Genomic DNA, 19563 nt, shown 5'->3' with positions numbered 1-19563 from the left:
ATGACACAATTTAAAGAAATGGAATTTGCCCTAAGAATCAGGGGGCTTAAAGAGGATCTACAAGAGAAACTTAAGGAGGAAATTGTTACAGCTTTGGCCCTGGTATTGAATTGCAACCCTGAGGTGATCTTTGGAGAAATAGAAAAAATTTATAGAGTCAATTCCTGGGTTGCACGTCAGAGAAACATACCTAGAGATGCGGTTGTTTATTTCACCACAAGAGTACGTCGTAATGAAATTATACAGCTCTTTTATCAACAGAGATTTCAAATTGCTGCACAAGACATTATACTTTTAAAAGAAATACCTTCTAAGATTTTAAGAAGAAGAAAAGATTTTACTTTTTTGGCTCAGGAGTTAAAGAAGCGGCAGATGCCTTTTAGATGGGAGATTCCTATGGGCATTGTGGTAAATTTTGAAGGGACCAGATACAGATTAAACTCTGTACAGAAAGCTAGACATTTTTATTCATCGGTCCTGAAAGCTGATTTGGCATCATCATCAACATCTAAAGCACAGGAAGATTTGATGGAGCAACTTGTTGTGGAATTGCCTGGGGCCATGTCATTATCTACAGACTCAACAAAAGGTGGGAGTGAATGCAAAGGAGCAAAGGATGACTCGTGCTGCTTATAGGCGTAAAGAAAGAGAACAACAACAAAAGGAAACTGTAATATATTCACCGACTTCAGAATCAGTGGGAGGGGCGAGGCCAAAGAGATCTGCAACGATAGACTTGCAGGGAATGCTGAATAAGCTTCATAAGCCAAAGGATGGTTAAATTGATGATGCTGGAAGTGAGATTTTATTATGGAAAAAGAAGAAATTAGTTTAATATTTGATTATATGTCTGTAAAGAACTTATGGTATTTTGAAAGCTTTAAAATATTTGATAAAGTAAATTATTTTTCCAGCTATGAATAGTATTGACTTAAGATCTTTGCTGAAAGTATTGATTTTAGAGTGAAGAAAGTGTAGGAAAAATTTAAGAGTAAAATGTAAGAAAAAAATTATATAAAATGTTTGATAGATATTTAGGCTTTTATAAATCTTGATGGTGGATAAATTATACAAATATCATATAGTTTTTGATCAGTTGTATTATTGTATTATTAGAGTTAAAGTATGTATTATTGTATTATTAGAGTTAAAGTATGTATATATTGATTGTATTATCTTTGTTTAGTTAAATTGTAATTTAGATATGGAATGGGATGAGTGTTAGTCCTGTATTGGGTTCCGGGAAGTTCAGGGGGGGTAGGGGATTAGGGGAATTATAAAAATTGATGTATTTACATTTTATAGATAAATACTTATTGTATTGATAAGAGGAGATGCTCAGCTGGTATCCCAAATTGCACTCGAGGAGGTGGTAAGAAAGGAGAGGGGATGTAGGTAGGTGGTAAGGAGGAAGGTGGAGAGGTTGGGGGTCAGAGGGAGGAAGGAAAGGAAAGTGGATGAGGGTGGAGGCATGGCGGGGACTGCCGAGCGTCTCTGAAAATGTATTGATTTGGATTATTTTTTCTTTTTTGTTTATGTACGTAAATGCATCATAATCTTTGTTGTTTAATTATAAAAATCAATAAAAATTTTATTAAAAAGAAAAGAAATGGGAGACTTGTATGTTTTAAGGACATGTCTGATAAGCATCTCTGACGCAGTTACATAATGTTCAGAAGTAAATCATGTTGTAGTTTATTAGGTTTACTCCCTAGTACAGTGATGGCGAACGTTTTAGAGTCCGAGTGCCCAAACTGCAACGCAAAACCCACTTATACATCGTCGGGTGCCAGGTGGGTGTGGCCCATTGGGTGGGTGTGGCCCATTGGGTGGGCGTGGCTGTGGTGGTAATGGCAGACTGGGTGGGACTAAAAAGTTTAATCAATCAATTCCAACTTTGCAAGATCTTTTTTTCCCCGCGAGAAGTTGAAATTGACTGATGATTGAACCTTTTTTTTTTTTTGCACACGGTGGTGGAGGCCTAAAGCGAAAAGGTTTTATAAAACCCAGCTGAAGGCCTAGGACTGGGCGACGGCACGCATGCCCACAGAGAGGGATCTGAGTGCCGCTTCTGGCCATAGGTTCGCCACCACTGCCCTGGTAGATAAACTTTTATCTGCAACCAAGTCTTTATTTCTATGTAAACAGGAATGATTTGAAGTTAGCAGTATTTTGGAGAAATAGTGGTAGAGGAAATGAAAGCGTTGCTGCATAGATGGCAAATCTACCCCAAAACTGTATTTATTGGTAGTATTAATATTGAGCTATTTCACACTATTATTTAAACTGAAAACTTCTATCAGGTATACTTAAATACTGACCATTTAGAATGGGTTTGATTTTAATATTTTTCCTTGCATATGACATCTATTCTTGATTAAAATTAAAATAGATTCACCTTTCTAAACTCAGTTTTTAAACTGCTATTAAAAATGTCTTCCTGAATAGATACATCAGGAATAGAACAAGGTCCAGAGTTTGTAAAGTATAACCCATGTTGCATTTTTATAAAATTATATAGTTGATTTAAGCCACCTTTTTTTCTTTTCAGTCCCTTGATGATTTAAAAAAATGGACATTACTTATTGTATCGCGTTTTAGTTATTTGGAACAAGTAGTTGAAGATGAACATATTACATTTGTAACCGAAGGTATCTTCATTCAAACAAGTAGTTCACAAGCTGTAACTTGCTCAGCAAAAAAGGTAAGTTTTCTTAAAATACTTTTGCTAAATACTTTTGCTAATAAGTCTTTAAACTAACTTGAAGTACTGACTTTTGTTTTTAAAAGCCAGTTCTTAACAGGGAAGATAATGTGTCCAAATTACAACAATTTCCCAGTTCTTGTTCCACAAAAATACCTAGGAACTCCATAAAAGCTTGATAATAGCTTTTTGCATAGCTTTTATGTAAGCTGAGTTGAGCCTCCATAAGAAATTTATAGGTCTGTTAATTCCTAATCCTGCATTTCCCTCTTTGTTCACTATTTCCTCATTTACCATGATCAATACTAATTGGAATATATTAATTGGAATTTATTATTCTTCCCATTGGTTTTTCATGGAACATGGAACATGACTTGGTAGATGTATTTAATCTCTTTTAACTTAATTTAGAAACTGAACATTAATGTAGGAATATTAACTTAATTTTATGATGCATTTCAATATTCTAACTTTATATGCATTAATGTGAAAATTATTTTGTGTATCTTTCTTCAGATTGTGAAATGGTCAGATTTTTGTTCCCCTTTGGCGTTTAAAACTGGGAAGCCTTACATCTTATTTGCTGAAGCCAGCATAGATAATTTTAGTAGCCTTGGGATAGCATTCTTGGAAGGCAGACTCCAAATGGATAATGGGATGGTGCCTCAGAAAATTGTCTGTAAGTACACCCATTTGGCTATCCCCAACAAAAGTATATATTTTGGTGGCATATAAACTATTCTCAAATTCAGCGTTTCATCATTCTTTGCAAATTCGTCTAATTTAATCCCTGTGAATTAGAAGTCCACCTGATGGTATCCTCTTCTCATTCCCCCCCCCCAGAAATTTGCAATAGGCATGGAAAGGATAGAAAAAAGACCATTTGTGCAACACTTAATTATAAATCATTATGACTAATATTTATCACATGTATGTGGTTATGCATTTAAGACCTAGTCTTGACCACAATTGCTCAGGAATATGTGATCAACTTCAGCAGAATTTGCCTATGACATTATTCCTCATCATCCCAGGGGAAATTACCAATGAAATGACGGGATTAACTTTTAATTTGGAATTTGAATTTTTTTTAGAAGCAGATATATCATAATATATATTAGGTTGTGGAGTGCTTCTTAAACAAAAAGCCCTGCCTAATAAAAAGTGTCTTTGCCATTTGGTGGCCCAGAAGGTCTCCTTCCGCCAAATTTATGAAGCACTCTTAAATGATGCCTAATTCTAACGTCAAATATGCTTATTTCCATGCTCCTGTTTGTTCTGTCCCAGCCTCCGTGAATACTGCTCAACTCATGAGGAAAAACCCCTTTGCATTGAATAAGGCAGGACTTTGTAAGATAAACCCCTTTTATTTTGACACAGCTTTTATGGAACAAAACTCCAATCAGTCCTTTAGCTGTTGAAGCAAACAAGATCAGTCTCTGAGTTCTCAGCTGGAATGCTCAAGGTTTAAGTCACTCAAACACACAGAAATCCGACAAACCTGGTTAAATGTTCAAGAATCCTGAGGCAAGAAATCCAACAACAGAAGCACGAAGCCATAGCTGAACAGTTGTCCTTGACAACCAGCCCCTCCCATGCCTCTCCTTTTTATAGTCCAGCCAGGGCGTGGCTTCTTAGAGCAGTGTTTCTCAACCTTGACAATTTTAAGGCATGTGGACTTCAACTCCCAGAATTCCACAGCCAGCAATGCTGGCTGTGGAATTCTGGGAGTTGAAGTCCACATGCCTTAAAATTGTCAAGGTTGAGAAACACTGTCTTAGAGCCTTTTACTTTTCCTGGAGAGTCATCACTTTTTACAATATATTAAATAATAATAATAAAAATAGTACTAACAGTAATAGTAAATAATAACATCCCTGTTAAGAAAATACATGTTCTCAAAATGTTAGGGTCACTCCCTAGTTTACGTGAGTGGATAGCCAATTAATGTGTGAGTAAATATAATGTTCCAAACATTATTAGAGATATCTCCAAAAAATTGGCACATGTTGACGACTATAAATCTGTAACCAATTTTTTTCTTGTGGACATTGCCGCAACACAGTATTTTGCCACTGCATGCGTGATAGAAGGGTTTGAGTCTTGGAGGAGAAAGCCTACATAAAAATTGTCTGCCCTCCCTGGCAATCTCTCTAATAAGGGGAGAATATACGCTGTCCTATAAACTTGGTATAACTCACAGTACAATAAAACATGTGAGATATCTTCGACTTCTCCTTTACCACATATACATACCCGTTCTGCTATTGGTGTTCTCTTATATCTGCCCTGTAGGAGTGCTGAGGGAAGAATGTTAAATCTGGCTCTGAAAAAAGCTATTTTTTGTTTTGGGAAGGTCAGATCATTCAGATATCTTGCCGATTCCCACACACCCTGTTTGATTCTATTCCTACTGTGGTAAGGCAACCTATTTAGTTCTTCTTGGAACTCCATGTCCTTTATTCTATTGGATATTACTTGCTTTGCTTGGTCAAAGTCTAGGGACATCCCTTTTTCTATCCCATCCTTCTGATAACTACTTTGCCTCACCTATTCATGGTTTTTTTTAGGTTGGGATATTTACAATTGTCAAACTTGAAATGGTTTGTCCTTAATTGCTGAATTCACAAAATATATTAAGTCAGAACTAAACAAACCAGCTAATGTGGTGGTATGGTTCAAGTTTTGGATTTGAGCCTGGGAACACCCAGACTCAAATCCGTCCACAGTCATAGGGTGTCACTGAATGTTTGGGGCTAGTTGATCTCTCTCAGCCAACCTGTCCCTTAGGGTTGTTGTGGGAAAAAATTAGAGGACGGAGTGTTAAATACATCTTCAGCTCCCAGGGGAAGGACAAGATATAGATCAGTCAGTTAAACATTATTATGGGACCGACAGCAGTATATAACACCAGTCTATGTGTTTAGCCATATATAGCATAATTTCATGAAACGCTTTATCTATGCCTAGAGTGCAGATAAAACAATTTATCAGGAACAGAAAATTTCAAAGAACTCCAGAACATTCCATCTCTCTTAGGGCCATGCTAAACATCTCTCTGAATCAATTTTTTCTGGGAGCACTTCAGTCGTTTCCAGAAATAAATCATCCAACCCTGGTCTACCCTGAACAACTTCCATTTCAGAGAAATTTAGGAGCATCTCCCCTGAATAGTAGGGTTCAGAGTTTTAGTATGTCCCATTCATAAATTGATGAATATGGTACATTGATATCTCTGCATAATTCAAAGGAAAAAAAACTAAAACATTTGCAGAAATGTAATCTTAAATTGCATTACAAGCATGCAAGAAGTAAAATGTATTCATATCTACACAATGTATATTAAAATTGGATTATCAGTTTAAGTTTATATTAAAGGCAGAATTATTTAGTGCTGCTATGTTCATATATTTTGTTTAATAACTTATTTAACATATATTAGCTGTGAACTTGAAGAAATCGGCATTGGAAGAATTAAAACTGGCTCCAGGTACCAAAGAAGAGGAGAAGGCTGGTCAGATACAGGCTAGTGAACTGTCACGAGACTCACTTTTTGAAAATATTGATAAATCTCAGGTGGAAACTAATGATTGTGCAGGAAGCAGTGATCAAGAAATGCACCGAGAGAAATGCAGACTGCAGACAATAAATGGATATCATGAGGAACTTGAGCAATTATCTGAAAAGGAAGGAGATACTTCAGATCATCATCACTTACATCTTTCAAGCTGCCATGAATGTTTGGAACTGGAGAACAGTACAATTGAGTCAGTTAAATTTGCTTCAGCAGAAAACATCCCAGATCTTCCGGATGATTATAGTGGCGGTGTAGAAGAAGTTAGTGGTGACTGTATAACAGGAAATATGCAAAGAGTAAATTTGACTGGGAAGCCGCCTAATATTTTAATTTATCTTGGTTCTGATTCTAAAAAACTGAAATTTGAAGAAATAAAATCAGTCATAAGGGATTGTGTTGATATTAATGCTTATACCATCTACCAATTGTTAGAGAAACAAGTTCTGACTGTTCCTTGGATTGATAATGCATTGCTTCTGATCATTGCTGATTCAGAACCCATTTCAGATGCTGTGTCCAAACAATTTCTAGCTTTCATATCAAAAGGTGGGAAGATATTGGGACTTTCTACTTCTTTCATATTTGGTGGTATAAAAATAAAAAGTAAGAATGAAATAATGGACACAATACAAACATTAATATTTTTAAAAGATAAGAACAATGAGATTAAATTAAATGCTCTAGCTAGTGGAAAAATATTTGAGGTGGACATTTCAGAAAAACTTAATCCCATAAAGCCACTTGGTTATTTTGACAGTCCGGATAAAGATATGATGATTGTTCATTTATCATATGGAAATAATGGAGGAGAAGCAATTCTTTCTCAGGTACAGTATAAACAAGTTCTATTTGGTTTCTTATTTTTCAAATGTTTCTTAAATAATGCTGATTGCAGAATGGTGGTAAATGGTAAACACAATGGGTAACCGCTTATGCAAGTTAGTATTACATATATTAGAAAATTGGTGAATTATAGTTTGGATTCAAAGTACCTTTTCATAAACCAAAAGCACTTCAATGTTTCAAAATAAATGAGAAACATGTAATTTACCTATTTGGCCGAAGGGTCCCTTAACTCATGGTGGTTATCTGGAAGTTGAAATAGATTGTAATGAGAAAGGAGAGTTTGAAAAGCCTTATCGTGTGTGTAGGTAAGTAGGTAGGTAGATAGACAGACAGACAGGGTTCTTAGGAATTTTAAAGTAATTTTAAGGTTAGTGGAAGTCTGATGTAGTGTGTCATTCCCATTCTTCTTTCATGGTAGGATTTTATGCTAAGTTTTCAGTTGATAAAAAGACGGTATTTCATTACCATGATTTAGGTAGTGAACTTTATATATTCAGATGGCCTACACTATTCCCATTTTCATGTGACACAATTGATAAATAGAGACCAGACTTCAATATATATTAAAAGATTTTCATGGATCTGTAACTTGAGCCTTATTTTTTTGTTACTTTATCCTGGCCCAGAATGGTGGACAGACTTCTGTACTTTTGTAAAGTATTTTGTTTAAGGTTAGGTTTAAGTTATACATGTAGCAAAGAAACAAGTATGACGCACATGATGAGCACTTGCTCTGACTAAGGCAACTGCTGCTAGGGATCCATTTAGAACCCTACAATTGGGAACATCTAGCTAGTTAAATATATTGTTCCAATCATTAGCCAGTATAAAGGAAATCGTTTATAAATGCAAGATCTTCATCTGGGAGAACAAAAAGGAACAATTGCAGATGACTACTCTGGGAGGAAGAAAGCACCATAGACTCTGGAATCTAACCCCATAATTCTTATAGACTCAGGTTCTCATTATTTGCAGTTTTGTTCTTTGTTGTTTTACACTGGAATGGAAACTCATGAATAATTAGGACCACCTGTAATGTTTAAATGGATTCTAGTTAAATTGAGGCAACAGTATTAAATATTTTACAAAAAACAGTGATAAGTTCCTTCTCATAAAAATTATTGCTGTTGCCTTTTATATTGCCTCAATATTTAGATGCAATTTTTATTAATAATAATGTTTTATTAATAGTTTTATTTAGTTACCTTATATACATGTGGATAAACTGAGAATTTTGGGTGCCAAAATATACCCAAAACATTGCATTAGATTTATCTATGAATATATGTTAATACTTTTAAAAGTACCTATATATTCTGTATATATTCATATATAAGCCCACCCATAGATAACCCAACTCTGAAATTTTTAATCAAAATACCATGAAATATGAGGGCCAGCTTATCCACAAATGAGGTAATATGTGAAGTGACAGAAATTAAAACAAGAAATTGATTTGAAAATGATTATGTAACAGTTAAATAACCCAATGGATGATTATTGATTGTTGTTTTATAAAGGTGTTTTCAATAAAAAATATTATTTCTGCCTTTATAGGCACATTTGGAAGTGAATATCAAAAGTTTATGTCGATATAAGGATGACTTCAATCTGCTCAAAATAAGCAATACCAGAAGATATGATGTACTTGTTGAAATCCTGAAGTTATTGGGGTTGAGCTGTGAAATACGTACTATTCCTTCTTTAACGCCTCTTTATCTACTCTCATCTGATAAGGTAGGTTTTGGTTTAAGTGAATAAGAACATAGGCAGTGCCCTGCTGGATTAGACCAGTGGCCCACCTATTCCAAAGTCTTTTCTCATAATGGCCAACCAACTGTACAAGGAAGCCCATTAGTGTCTCAGCAGATAACCTTCTGAGTCATCATCGAGGCTAATAGCCATTGATTCCTATCACTTCCATGACTTGGTCCAATCCTGATCCAGCCAGCTTCACATCTTGTAGTAGCAAATTCCAAAATTTAATTTGCATTGGGGGGGGGAAGCCATTTTATCTTTTCTGATTCTTCCAGTGTTCAATTTCATTGACCTCTGGTTCTATTATTTTGGAAAGGGGAAAATAACTTCTCCTTATCCACTTTATGCGCACCATTCACAATTTTGTGTGCCTCAATCATGTCCTTTCTCATTTGCCTCTTTTCTAAACTAAAAAGCCTTAAATGTTACAACCTTTCCTCATAGGGAAACTGTTCCACTCCATAATTGTCTTAGTTCTATGTTCTGAACTTTCTCTAGCTCCACTGTATCCTTTTTGCAGTGTAGTAACCCGAACGGTGTGCAATATTCCAGATACAGTTACACCTTTGATTTATATAAGGGCATTATAATATTGGACTCCTATTTTTAATACCAATATTGAAAATATTATCCCTGATATGTTGCTGGCTTTTTTTTTTTTTTTTGCAATGGATATACACTGTGTCAACTCTTTAATTGAACTGTTTCCCATTATTCCAGGATAGCTTTCTTCATCAATCACTGTTAGTTCTGATACCCTTAGCTTCTATGAGTAGTTGGGATTTTTGGCACCAATGTGCCTCCCTTTACTCTTGTTCACGTTGAATAACAGCTGCCATTTTGACTTACACTCCCCTAATGTGCAGAGATCCCTTTGGGGCTCTTCATAGTCCCTTGTTCTTCTTACCACTGAGCGCCTAAGGCTGCCTAAGCTGCCCAGATCAGAAAATTAGAAAGTGTTAAAACGGGAAGGAATTAAGTGTGAGGTTTTTAAAAAGATTTATCTGTGTGAGGTTTCTGAATGTTTTTATGACTTGAGCTACCTACTGGGCCATCTGTTCCCTAGCAGCCAGTATGTGGAATCAGCCCCTGAGAGGGAGGAAAAGTTAAAATTTGAACTTAATATAGGAACTCACATGTTGAATGGCACACAGTCTAAAAAGAAAAAGAAAAAATAGAATTGATCTCCAAACTATATTTAACCAATCAGACAAAACATGGATTAAATTTAAATAGCTTTTATGTGTCTTCTGATATCCTAACTCTCAATTCTATATAACATGAACAAAAACATGATTTTATTGTTATCCATTTTGCTTCTTTTCATAATCATTCATTGTAGCAAAACTATCCACTACTTATACTATCCACTATTTTTCAATCTGCATCTGCGTGTCTTACAATTGCTCCATCCATTTGCCCATCTTTTGTAAACATAATAACTAATAAAAATTTGTTTGAAATAACTATGTTGTAAAAGACATTTATGGACCATGGAAGCCATTGTTAATAAATAGAAATTAATTTTGGAAATGATGAATAACTAAGCAATTTTGTGACACAAATTCCTGAACTATATCATTAAATTGACTTTACATCAGGTGAAACAGATTTCAATCTGTAAAAACATGCCTTAATATTTTTGAAAATGCAGCATTACTTGACTGTCCATTTTTTAAAAAATATTTGATTAGATGTACATATTTTATGGTATTGTTAGAGATTTATAAAATATGATTGGAATTTAAGCAGTTAATACACATTCAAAAAGTTATTGTGTTTGTTGAAAACAATTACCACAAGATGGCACTTCTGAGCTGCCTTAGACTGTAATTCTATGTTGCATATGTATGTTTAAAATAAATGTGCAGTTACATTTAGTTTTAATATTATGATTATTTTAAAAAACAATAGTGTTTAAACAGTCATTGCATTTACAGTTTTGGAAGTTTGAAGTAACCCAAGAATTTTAGAAAATATTTAATCAAACTACTTCAAATGCTATGGTACATAGTCCAGAAGTCCCCAACTTTTTGGACACCAGGGACTGGTTCTGTGGAGAGAGGTTTTCCCACGAACTGGAGGGTGCGTGGTTTTGTGTGCTGCCTGCATCCCGCGGATGGGGCTTTGCTTGTTCATGTAGACCGGTTGCTAGCATGCCATGGCCCGGTACTGGTCCACAAACTGGGGATTGAGGACCCCTGACACAGTCTTAAGGAATTTTCATACTAAACAAAAAGGGTTGTGTAATTAAATGCTGGATCTTCAGGAAACTGGAGTTCTAAACTTTCACTCTGAAGAGCCATCTGGGTGTTCACACCTAGTCCTACCTTTTGCTATAAGAACAAATTAATTGTCTTTTCCAGGAAAGGGTCAAGATTTGTAAAGAGAGGTTTCCCATTGAAGCTAAGTGCAAGGCACACAAGATTGAGTTGTTATAGAGAATTTTTCCATCAACAAACTGCATGCAGATAGGTCCTTAAATAAAGAAGTTCCCCATATCTGACTGAGCTTACCTATGGTTTCCAGAACCAGATTACTCAAGGCATTAGTTTGTAGACCAGCTTGAACCAGGCACTCTTATATAATTGCTCATTCTTCCTTCTCCCTAATTCTCCTCAGAAGAAACAGCATTTGTGAGGAAAACTGGTATTAGCATTCTTGTGGGACAGATGAATGGTCTTTTGCTCAAAATTGGAATGTAGGAGATATTTTCAGGAGCAATAGAGTATGTCTATCTGGTCTACAAAGTGCTTCATTTTGCTCCTTCTCATTTAAGGATGACTCATAGGCTGTCAAAAGCACATTTGGTTAAAGTAAGCAAGTTAAAGTGAAAATAAAATGGCAGTTTGCAAGCATTAATTAACAATTTTTTAGTATAGTATGTTGTGTGACCCCATCCTCTATATCAGACCTTGACATTTTATAGCCTACATTTTACATCTGGCCCACAAGTGGTTCCAGTCTGGCCTGTGGTGTCAGCATCAGGGGGCAGAGCGTTGCTCTCTATAGTAGTCCCAGTTTCTCATATGACCCCTTGGGAAAATTAATTGCCCATCTTGCTCTATATGAAGCTAACATACACATTCAAAATAGGATTGACAGTTTATTGACAATATAAATAGTCCTTGCTTAATTTTTTAATTGGGACTGGCAATTATGTCACTAAGAGAAGCAGTTGGAAAGTGTAGTGTGGTGTGACTGTGCCAACTTAACAATGGCAAATATAGCAGGCCCAATTGCTGTTATTTTGACCTCCTGCTAGCTTCCCAATTGACTTTGCTTATTGGAAGCCATCATGGAAGGTCGCAAATGGCAATCATGGGGTGCTGCAACTATTGAGCCAGTTGCCAACTTCCAAATTGCAGTGAGGTGACTGCAGCTGCAACTATGAGAAACATTGTAAGACCGCTAATTCAGTGCTGCTGTAGCTTTAATGGTTGCTTATCAAGTGGTCAATGAACAAGGATTAACTGTATACTTATATACTTCATAGACCTACTGCAATTCATGATGATTTTGCTTCTTTTTTTCTTACAGAATTTTTAATTTATTTTGTCTTTCATGGAAATTGGAATTGGTTAAAAGACAGGTTACAGAAGAATATGAAAGATGATTCTTCAGGGCAAGGAGACCTCAAGAATATTTCCTTTATTTTAAATATTCAGCCTTTTGTATACTCAGTCTCTGAGTATAATGCATTAGAAGTCATATTATTCTCTGTATTAAAAGGCATGTTCTCTGTTAGGACCATAATTCTCATATTAATTCAAAGACCTACTGGTTGTTTAAATTGTTATGAGCAAATGTTCTTAATTTGGCTGCTTTTTATTTTGACAAAAATCAGTTGATAGGCCTTAGTTTTCTGCTGATTTTTTTTAATCTGAAGTTCCTGCTTGCAATAGTCAGCATTTTTAAGGCAAAAATGTTTTTGTTTTTACTTGCATTAGGCTGGAGACAGTGGAGTGTTATACTCAGCTCACACCAGTTCCCAAGAGCCAATTTTTAAATATTCCTCCTCCCACCAAAGTCATAATGTCCATTTGAATTCCAGCCAATCCGTAGATGGTATGATGTGCGGGTAACTGGCAAAGTTGGTGCGCATCTCAAGGTCTTCTCCAACTTTCGTTTCTCTGTAACCATCTCCCTTCTCCCTGATAAGGGAGACGCATTCCTTTCTCAAGGATAGAGGCAGGAGAGGGAAAGCAGAAAGTGAAAGTTATTCCAAGCTCCCCCTCCCCCCAGCAGAATGGCAGGCCCCCAAAATAGGATATATATGCAAGGGAAAACACAGAGGCTTTGGAGACCTGACATACGGCCCCCTAGAAGAACAGGAAATCCACCTAGAAAACAAAAAGGGACGGGGAACAACAACAACATAGAAAGTCAATGAGGTTTGTCAGGATATGTAGAATGAAAGCGTTTTAAAAGTTTAGGGGCTCTAACATGTCTCTTATACACCCACTCATTCTGGGCAGAAGGGAGATTCTTCCAAGCTACTAGGTACTGTGTCATCCCATGGTATGTTTGCTAAAATGTCTTTGATTTCAAAATGTTGTTCTCCCTCAACCATGATAGGTATTGGCACCGGTGGTGCAGGAGGCCTGAGATTAGAGGTAACCTCTGGTTTGAGCAAACTGCAGTGGAAAACAGGGTGGATTTTCCGTAGATTCTTTGGCAAATCTAATTCAACAGTCACAGGATTGATAATGCGCTTAACTGGAAAAGGTCCTATAAATTTAGGCCCCAATTTCTTTGAAGGTTATAAAGATTGTAAATATTTCGTAGAGAGGAACACATGGTCTCCAACTTTATATGGTTTCTGCTCTACCCTCCGTTTATCAGCTTAGGCTTTATAGGCCTCCCTGACTTCATCCAAGGTCTTCCTGACCACTGGCCAGGTGTTTTGCAATTGTTTGATCCACTCCGCAAAGAGGGGATCTCAGGTTCTTTGGTGGAGAGTTCAGACATGGCCACAAAGGTTTGACCATTTGCTACTTGAAATGGAGTGAAACCAGTACTAGAGTGTACAGCATTATTATAGGCAACCTCAGCAAATGGTAGCAGGTCGGCCCAATTGTCTTGTTGGTAATTAATAAAACATCTTAGGTATTGTTCTAGAACTGAGTTAAGTCTCTCTGCCCCCCCCCCATTCATTTGAGGATGGTGGAAAGATGATAGTCCTTGACTAGAACCGATCCAGAAAAGCCTTCTAGAACTTAGAAGTTTATTGAACCCCTCGGTCTGAAATTATACGTTGTGGAGCCCCATGAAATTGATATATATTCTGCACAAAGAGTTTAGCTAAAGTCTTTGCAGTTGGAATCTTGGGGCATGGAATTCGTTCAATTCCCTAGGAGTCATCGAGTTCATCTGCCCTCATCTCGCTGAAGGCTTCAGCCAAATCTCGGTATACTCAGCAACTGGTCTTCTTCCTTGCTTCACTCTTAATCCGCTCACGGGCTTTCTTATCAGCCAGCCAATCTTCGAAACACTTGTAGAGTACAGCCATAAAATGATTGAAATTTCTCAATTCGGGTGTGTTGCAGTTGTAAAGGGTCATCATTCAGTCAGCTGCTCCACCTTCCAGAGCCAGGGTGACCACATGAACTTTCTCGACATTGGTAGGCAGTGTTCTCCCATAGATTTGCATGTAGGTGAACACTTGTGCCAGGAAATACCCCAATCGCTTAGGGTTTCCATCAAACTTCACTCCAATTGGAATTGGTTTCACCTCGGCTGGCTGAGGCGGTCTGCCTCTGGCTCCTTAAGACAGATGGCCCTGTTGCTGTGCTGCCACTGCCGTCTCTCAGATCTCTGATTCTTCCTCCTCCAATTCCCCCTCCGACTCTTCTTCCGGCTCACGGCTTTCCTTCAGCTGCATCTTAAATTCATCAAGGGTCTTTTTCAGAGCTTCCAATGTCCCTGATTTTAGTTCCTCCTTTTCTCCGTCTTTGTCAGGAGAGGTAGGCTCTGGATTTTTCTTAGTTAGCTTAGTTAAGCTAGCAATATTCCTCCTCCCACCAAAGTCATAATGTCCATTTGAATTCCAGCCAATCCAAAGGTGGTATGATGTGTGGGTAACTGGCACAGTTGGAGCACATCTCAATGTCTTCTCCAATTTTTGTTTCTCTAACTGTCTCCCTGATCAGGGAGATGCATTCTTTTTTCAAGGATAGAATCAGAAGAGGGAAAGCAGAAAGCAAAAATTATCCCAAATTCCCCCTCCCCCCAGCAGAATGGCAGGCCCCCAAAATAGGATATATATGCAAAGAAAACACAGAGGCTTTGGGGACCTGACAATATCACTAGTTGCTGACCACATAAACATCAACCAGGAAGCCCATACATGCACCATCTCAATTATCTCTTTAAATGGTCCCCCTGAAAAAAATGAAGTTTTTTTAGCTTTGAGCATTTCCCAGGTTTTTTTGATTCAAGAATAATTGGACATACAACTGAAAAGTCTTAGAGCAGATTAAGTTTATATATATGTTTTTGAAATAATGTAAAGATCCAACTGCTAAGGGTAGTACCTTATCTTCAGAATCCTAATTTGCTCCTGATATTTCATTAGATGAAATTAGGATGGTTTTTCTTAATCTTTGGAAAGTAGATCAGTTGATTCCAAGATACAAGTATAAGCCCTGAGCAACTCTAGTGGTTATAAATTATGTTTGACTGAAGCCACTGACTGCTTCCACTTTCTGGAAGTGATCTTCTCCAGATATGCTCAAGCTGGATCTGTTCATTGAAAAAACAAAAATGACAGGATCCTTTTTTATTTTATTATTTCGTTTCTTTTCACCAAATTTGCAGGCATTGGGAGAAGTTTCATCAGGAAAAAAGGTAAAAAACAAATGAAAAGAATGTTGATTAATGTTTAAACTAGTTCTGCGTGGAACAGTGTATAAACATTTAATTTGAATGCAGATGTCATCAACTGTAGAGATGATGACAGGTTGCTTGAAAGACTTTACCAAAATGAGATAGTAAGATGAAAGTTACATTTTTGAAAACATAACATCCAGTCAAACTTGCCAATAAGAACAGAAGTTCAAGTTGTCGGAGCAAGTGTTTTTAATTGTAACACAGGTGGCCAAGCCAAAAATAAATAAATAAATGTAAAAGTGAAATGCAAAGTAGGAAGAATAGATTAAAGAATGCTTTATACAAGTTTTCGGATTTGGGGTTGTTTTTGTACTCAGTTGAGTTAATGGACCATGGAAGGGAGGAACTATGTGTTAGCCTTGAATGTGTCAAAAGTCCCAAGCCCAGACCTAAGCCCAATAGAAACACAGTCACTCTGGGACCAAGGAAAACTTGGTTTATTCAGGCTGGGGAAGTAAAGGCACACTTTGGCTTATGAAGTGTAACCAGCAATTGCTACTGCCTCCCAGTGCCCTAAATAGACGGATACCGTGCCCCACCTGGACCCGCCCCCGTCCAACTAACCACCATCCGTAGCAACGATTAGGAGCAATCATCCCACAGCAACGTTCCTCCTCTTCTAGCAAGCAGCCTGTCTGGGACTTAGTTATGTAGTTTACAAGCCTGGCAGCAAGGAAAGGCAAGGACCAGGAGTGGACTCAAAAGCTCCCGCCATTTTCTCCTCTGCCAAACAGCTGAGCCGGCAAAACAGGAAGTTCTGGCCGTCCCCCATTGTCCTGCATGTGGCTGGGCAGCAGCCGGCTCCCGGGCCTCCAGAGGACTACCGCTGCCCAGCTGAGTCCCTAGCATGCCGCTAAAGGCTGTTGCCATTGCTTCCAGCAGCTACTGTCACTCTGTCCACCTCCCCAGTTAGTGTCAAACCCCACAGGGGCTTGACAGAATGTCTAATAAATACAAAAATACATTATTTATACTAATTTATACCATTTCTGCCCTGAGCTGTTACATAAAGGGGACCCTAAAAGGGTGTAAAGTCACCCGGAAGAGGCGATGAAGAAGGAAAGGTGCCTCGTCGATCACAGAGAGACGGCGGTCTTTCCGTTCAATCCGAGGAAAACCCTCCAAACCGGCAGAGGAAAGACTGGCTACATTCCTGTGGCCAGTCATTAGCCACTAACAATTGAAGAAGAAAAGCACCAATTAGCAGATTGTAAACAGCATGTTTGGAACTGGGTGAGAATATTGATCCTTTCTTTACTATTTCACAACTGAATTTCCTGGGAAAGGCTCCCAAGAAGCTAAAAACCTCCGAAAATAAGAAGGAAGTGGCATTTTAATTTCTTTTATGGGGGACAGAAATATATAATACTGAAGTGGAAATAATATAAAGCTACAGTTTTGATAAATTTGAGAACTGAGATAATTGTTAAGTTTTTCTCTTTAGAAAAAAACATTGAGGTGAAATAAAAGGAATCAACCCTTTGTCTTAAGAGCGAAAAATGGATTTTGAATGACATCTAGTGGTGGATTTGATATAGCACTGCAACTAGCTTCCTGGCTGCTTGGTGACTCCTAGCTTAATGGAAAACAGCTAGCAATAAAGGAAAATATTTTGGCATACTTATCACCCTGACCTTCTTGGACTATAAATACCTACTGAGCTTGGACCTTTAATCTCAAGAACTATTGGGAAAGAAAGAAAAATTTGACTTTTGACTATGTCTGTCTGGGAGAGACTTCTGAACTGTTTTCAGGATGGTTGAACATTTTGAATAGTTTGAACATTGGGGATTACAACCTTGCCTGACCGACAGTTCTTGGACGCTTGAGACAAAGGATCACTACAAAATAGTGCTTTTAGGATTGGACTCATATTCTGGAACCTATTGGATTATAAAGGCTACACATAAAGACCAGAAAACTAGATGAAGCTTTATTCTACTCTTATTCAGATTGGTGATACTAGACAAGACTTGTATTTGGAAAACAAAAGTTTTGACAGATTATCTGGAGGGGGGAAACAAAATGGATGTTTTACACCCAGCTAAAAGTGTAAGAAAATATACCTTGCACCTCCACTTGAAGCCCCCACCCAGGCTAATCAAAGATCTCCAGGAATGATGTCTCAAGAAAAAATAAACACCTTTCAGAAGGAAATATACTCTATGCTACAACTAATTCACCAAACAATTGTTGCACACAAAGAGGACACAAAAAGAAACCATAATGAGAGTAAAAATAATTTAGATAATATAAATGAGCAAATCTCCAAATTAAATCTACAACTAGAAAATTCCCAGACTACTATAAAGTATAAACAAATACCAGAAATCAGAAGATGAAGCAGAGGAAATTGACCCAGAGATGGAAGAGATAAAAGAAGGGAAATATAAACTATCATATACAAATAAAATACTGCAAGATTTAGCCATAACAACAAAAATGGAAAAAGTGCTTTGCCCCTTAGGTCTGCAAAATATACCTGATGATAAGATTTTAGGGAATGGAACATAGATCTGTCTGGGGAAATGTCACAACTCGGGACACAAAAATGAAAAGAGAAATTGAGGGAGAAGGAAAGTGGGAGTTGCTTAAGGAATATAAATGGGCGGAATTCCCCCCCCAAAATACCCTACCTAAATTATCTTCCTCATGCCTTTACAAAAATAGAAAGAAAATTCCTGGATGATTTAAGTGCCTTGGCCTGGAAAGCTACTTGGCAAAGAAAGAAAGCAAGAGTTAGACTTAAAACACAGAAGATTTGACCTATTATAGGGAGGCATTATATGATTAAATATCTGTTTGAATATGATTAAAAGAACGGATAACCCTTAGATATAATTAGGCTTTTATAATGAAAGATTTGATTTTGAATTAAAATAGCATTTTTTTTCTTTTTTTGATATGGGAAATATGAAAATAAGGATGGTTGATATGAATAAAACTCTTAGCCATATAAATGTAATTAATATGGAGAAAATCATAACCAACAAAGATATTTCAAATATTGATGGGAAATCAAATTTTAACAGGAACATGAAAAACAGGATATTGATTTATGAATTGATATTGTTGTTTGTATAATATTAGTAAAATATGATGATGTTTATATTTAGCTTTGTATGTATCAATAATAGCAAGAATTATAACTCTGTAATGAGGGGAAAATGGAAAAAATATGGGGAAGAAAGGAGGATCAGGAAAAAAACACTGGATTGTGCAGTACTAAACAAATTTATATTGAAGAAGTTAATGTTATATATGTGAACCCAGACAACACGTTGTTTACTAAGCACTAAAGATTATAATTGTTAAAAATCAATAAAACATAAAAAAAGAAAAGAAAAAAGCTAAGGGACTGCCTCCAGTTCAGTTCCTCTTCACCCATCTCTGTCCCATCTTTACTCTTTTTGCCATCCATTCGACCGCTGCTGTCAGTTGCCCCTGATGTCCAGTCTTGCATGCCACCACCTTGCCCTTTGCACCGCATTCCACTACCGTGCCAGCCAGAGCTGCCTTTCACATGCTGGCTGAGTTCTTTTGCAAAAGAAGGCCCTAACTGGCACATAAGAGAAGACCCCACCCCAGCTGCCCTGGTATGAAAGCAGGCAGTTTGGAAGAAGGCCCCAGCTGGTGCAGTAATGGTTTGTGGTAATGGCTGTGGCAGGCAGGGCCAAGTAGTAGGGACAACTGGCAGCAGCAAGTAGACAGGTGGGCTTGAGTTTTGTTCACATCACTGTAGGAGCACTGCAAGAGTCAGAACTTTGAGGAGTTATGTTCCTTTCTT

At 37.2% G+C, this 19563-nt stretch overlaps 1 protein-coding gene across 1 annotated transcript in view; it reads left to right on the top strand.

Annotated features, from left to right (window-relative positions):
* HLCS (holocarboxylase synthetase) overlaps nt 1–19563 on the top strand; it is a 72764-nt gene that overhangs the window by 4566 nt on the left and 48635 nt on the right. The window contains exons 2-5 of the mRNA XM_015826181.1: nt 2552–2704; nt 3221–3383; nt 6147–7108; nt 8685–8864. Coding sequence (XP_015681667.1) covers nt 2552–2704; nt 3221–3383; nt 6147–7108; nt 8685–8864 — 1458 coding nt within the window. The remainder of the gene's footprint in view (nt 1–2551; nt 2705–3220; nt 3384–6146; nt 7109–8684; nt 8865–19563) is intronic.

The sequence above is a fragment of the Protobothrops mucrosquamatus genome, unplaced genomic scaffold, assembly GCF_001527695.2.
Source record: "Protobothrops mucrosquamatus isolate PMUCROS unplaced genomic scaffold, P.Mucros_1.0 scaffold_207, whole genome shotgun sequence".
Lineage (NCBI taxonomy): Eukaryota > Metazoa > Chordata > Lepidosauria > Squamata > Viperidae > Protobothrops > Protobothrops mucrosquamatus.
This window is presented reverse-complemented; position numbering and strand designations above follow the sequence as displayed.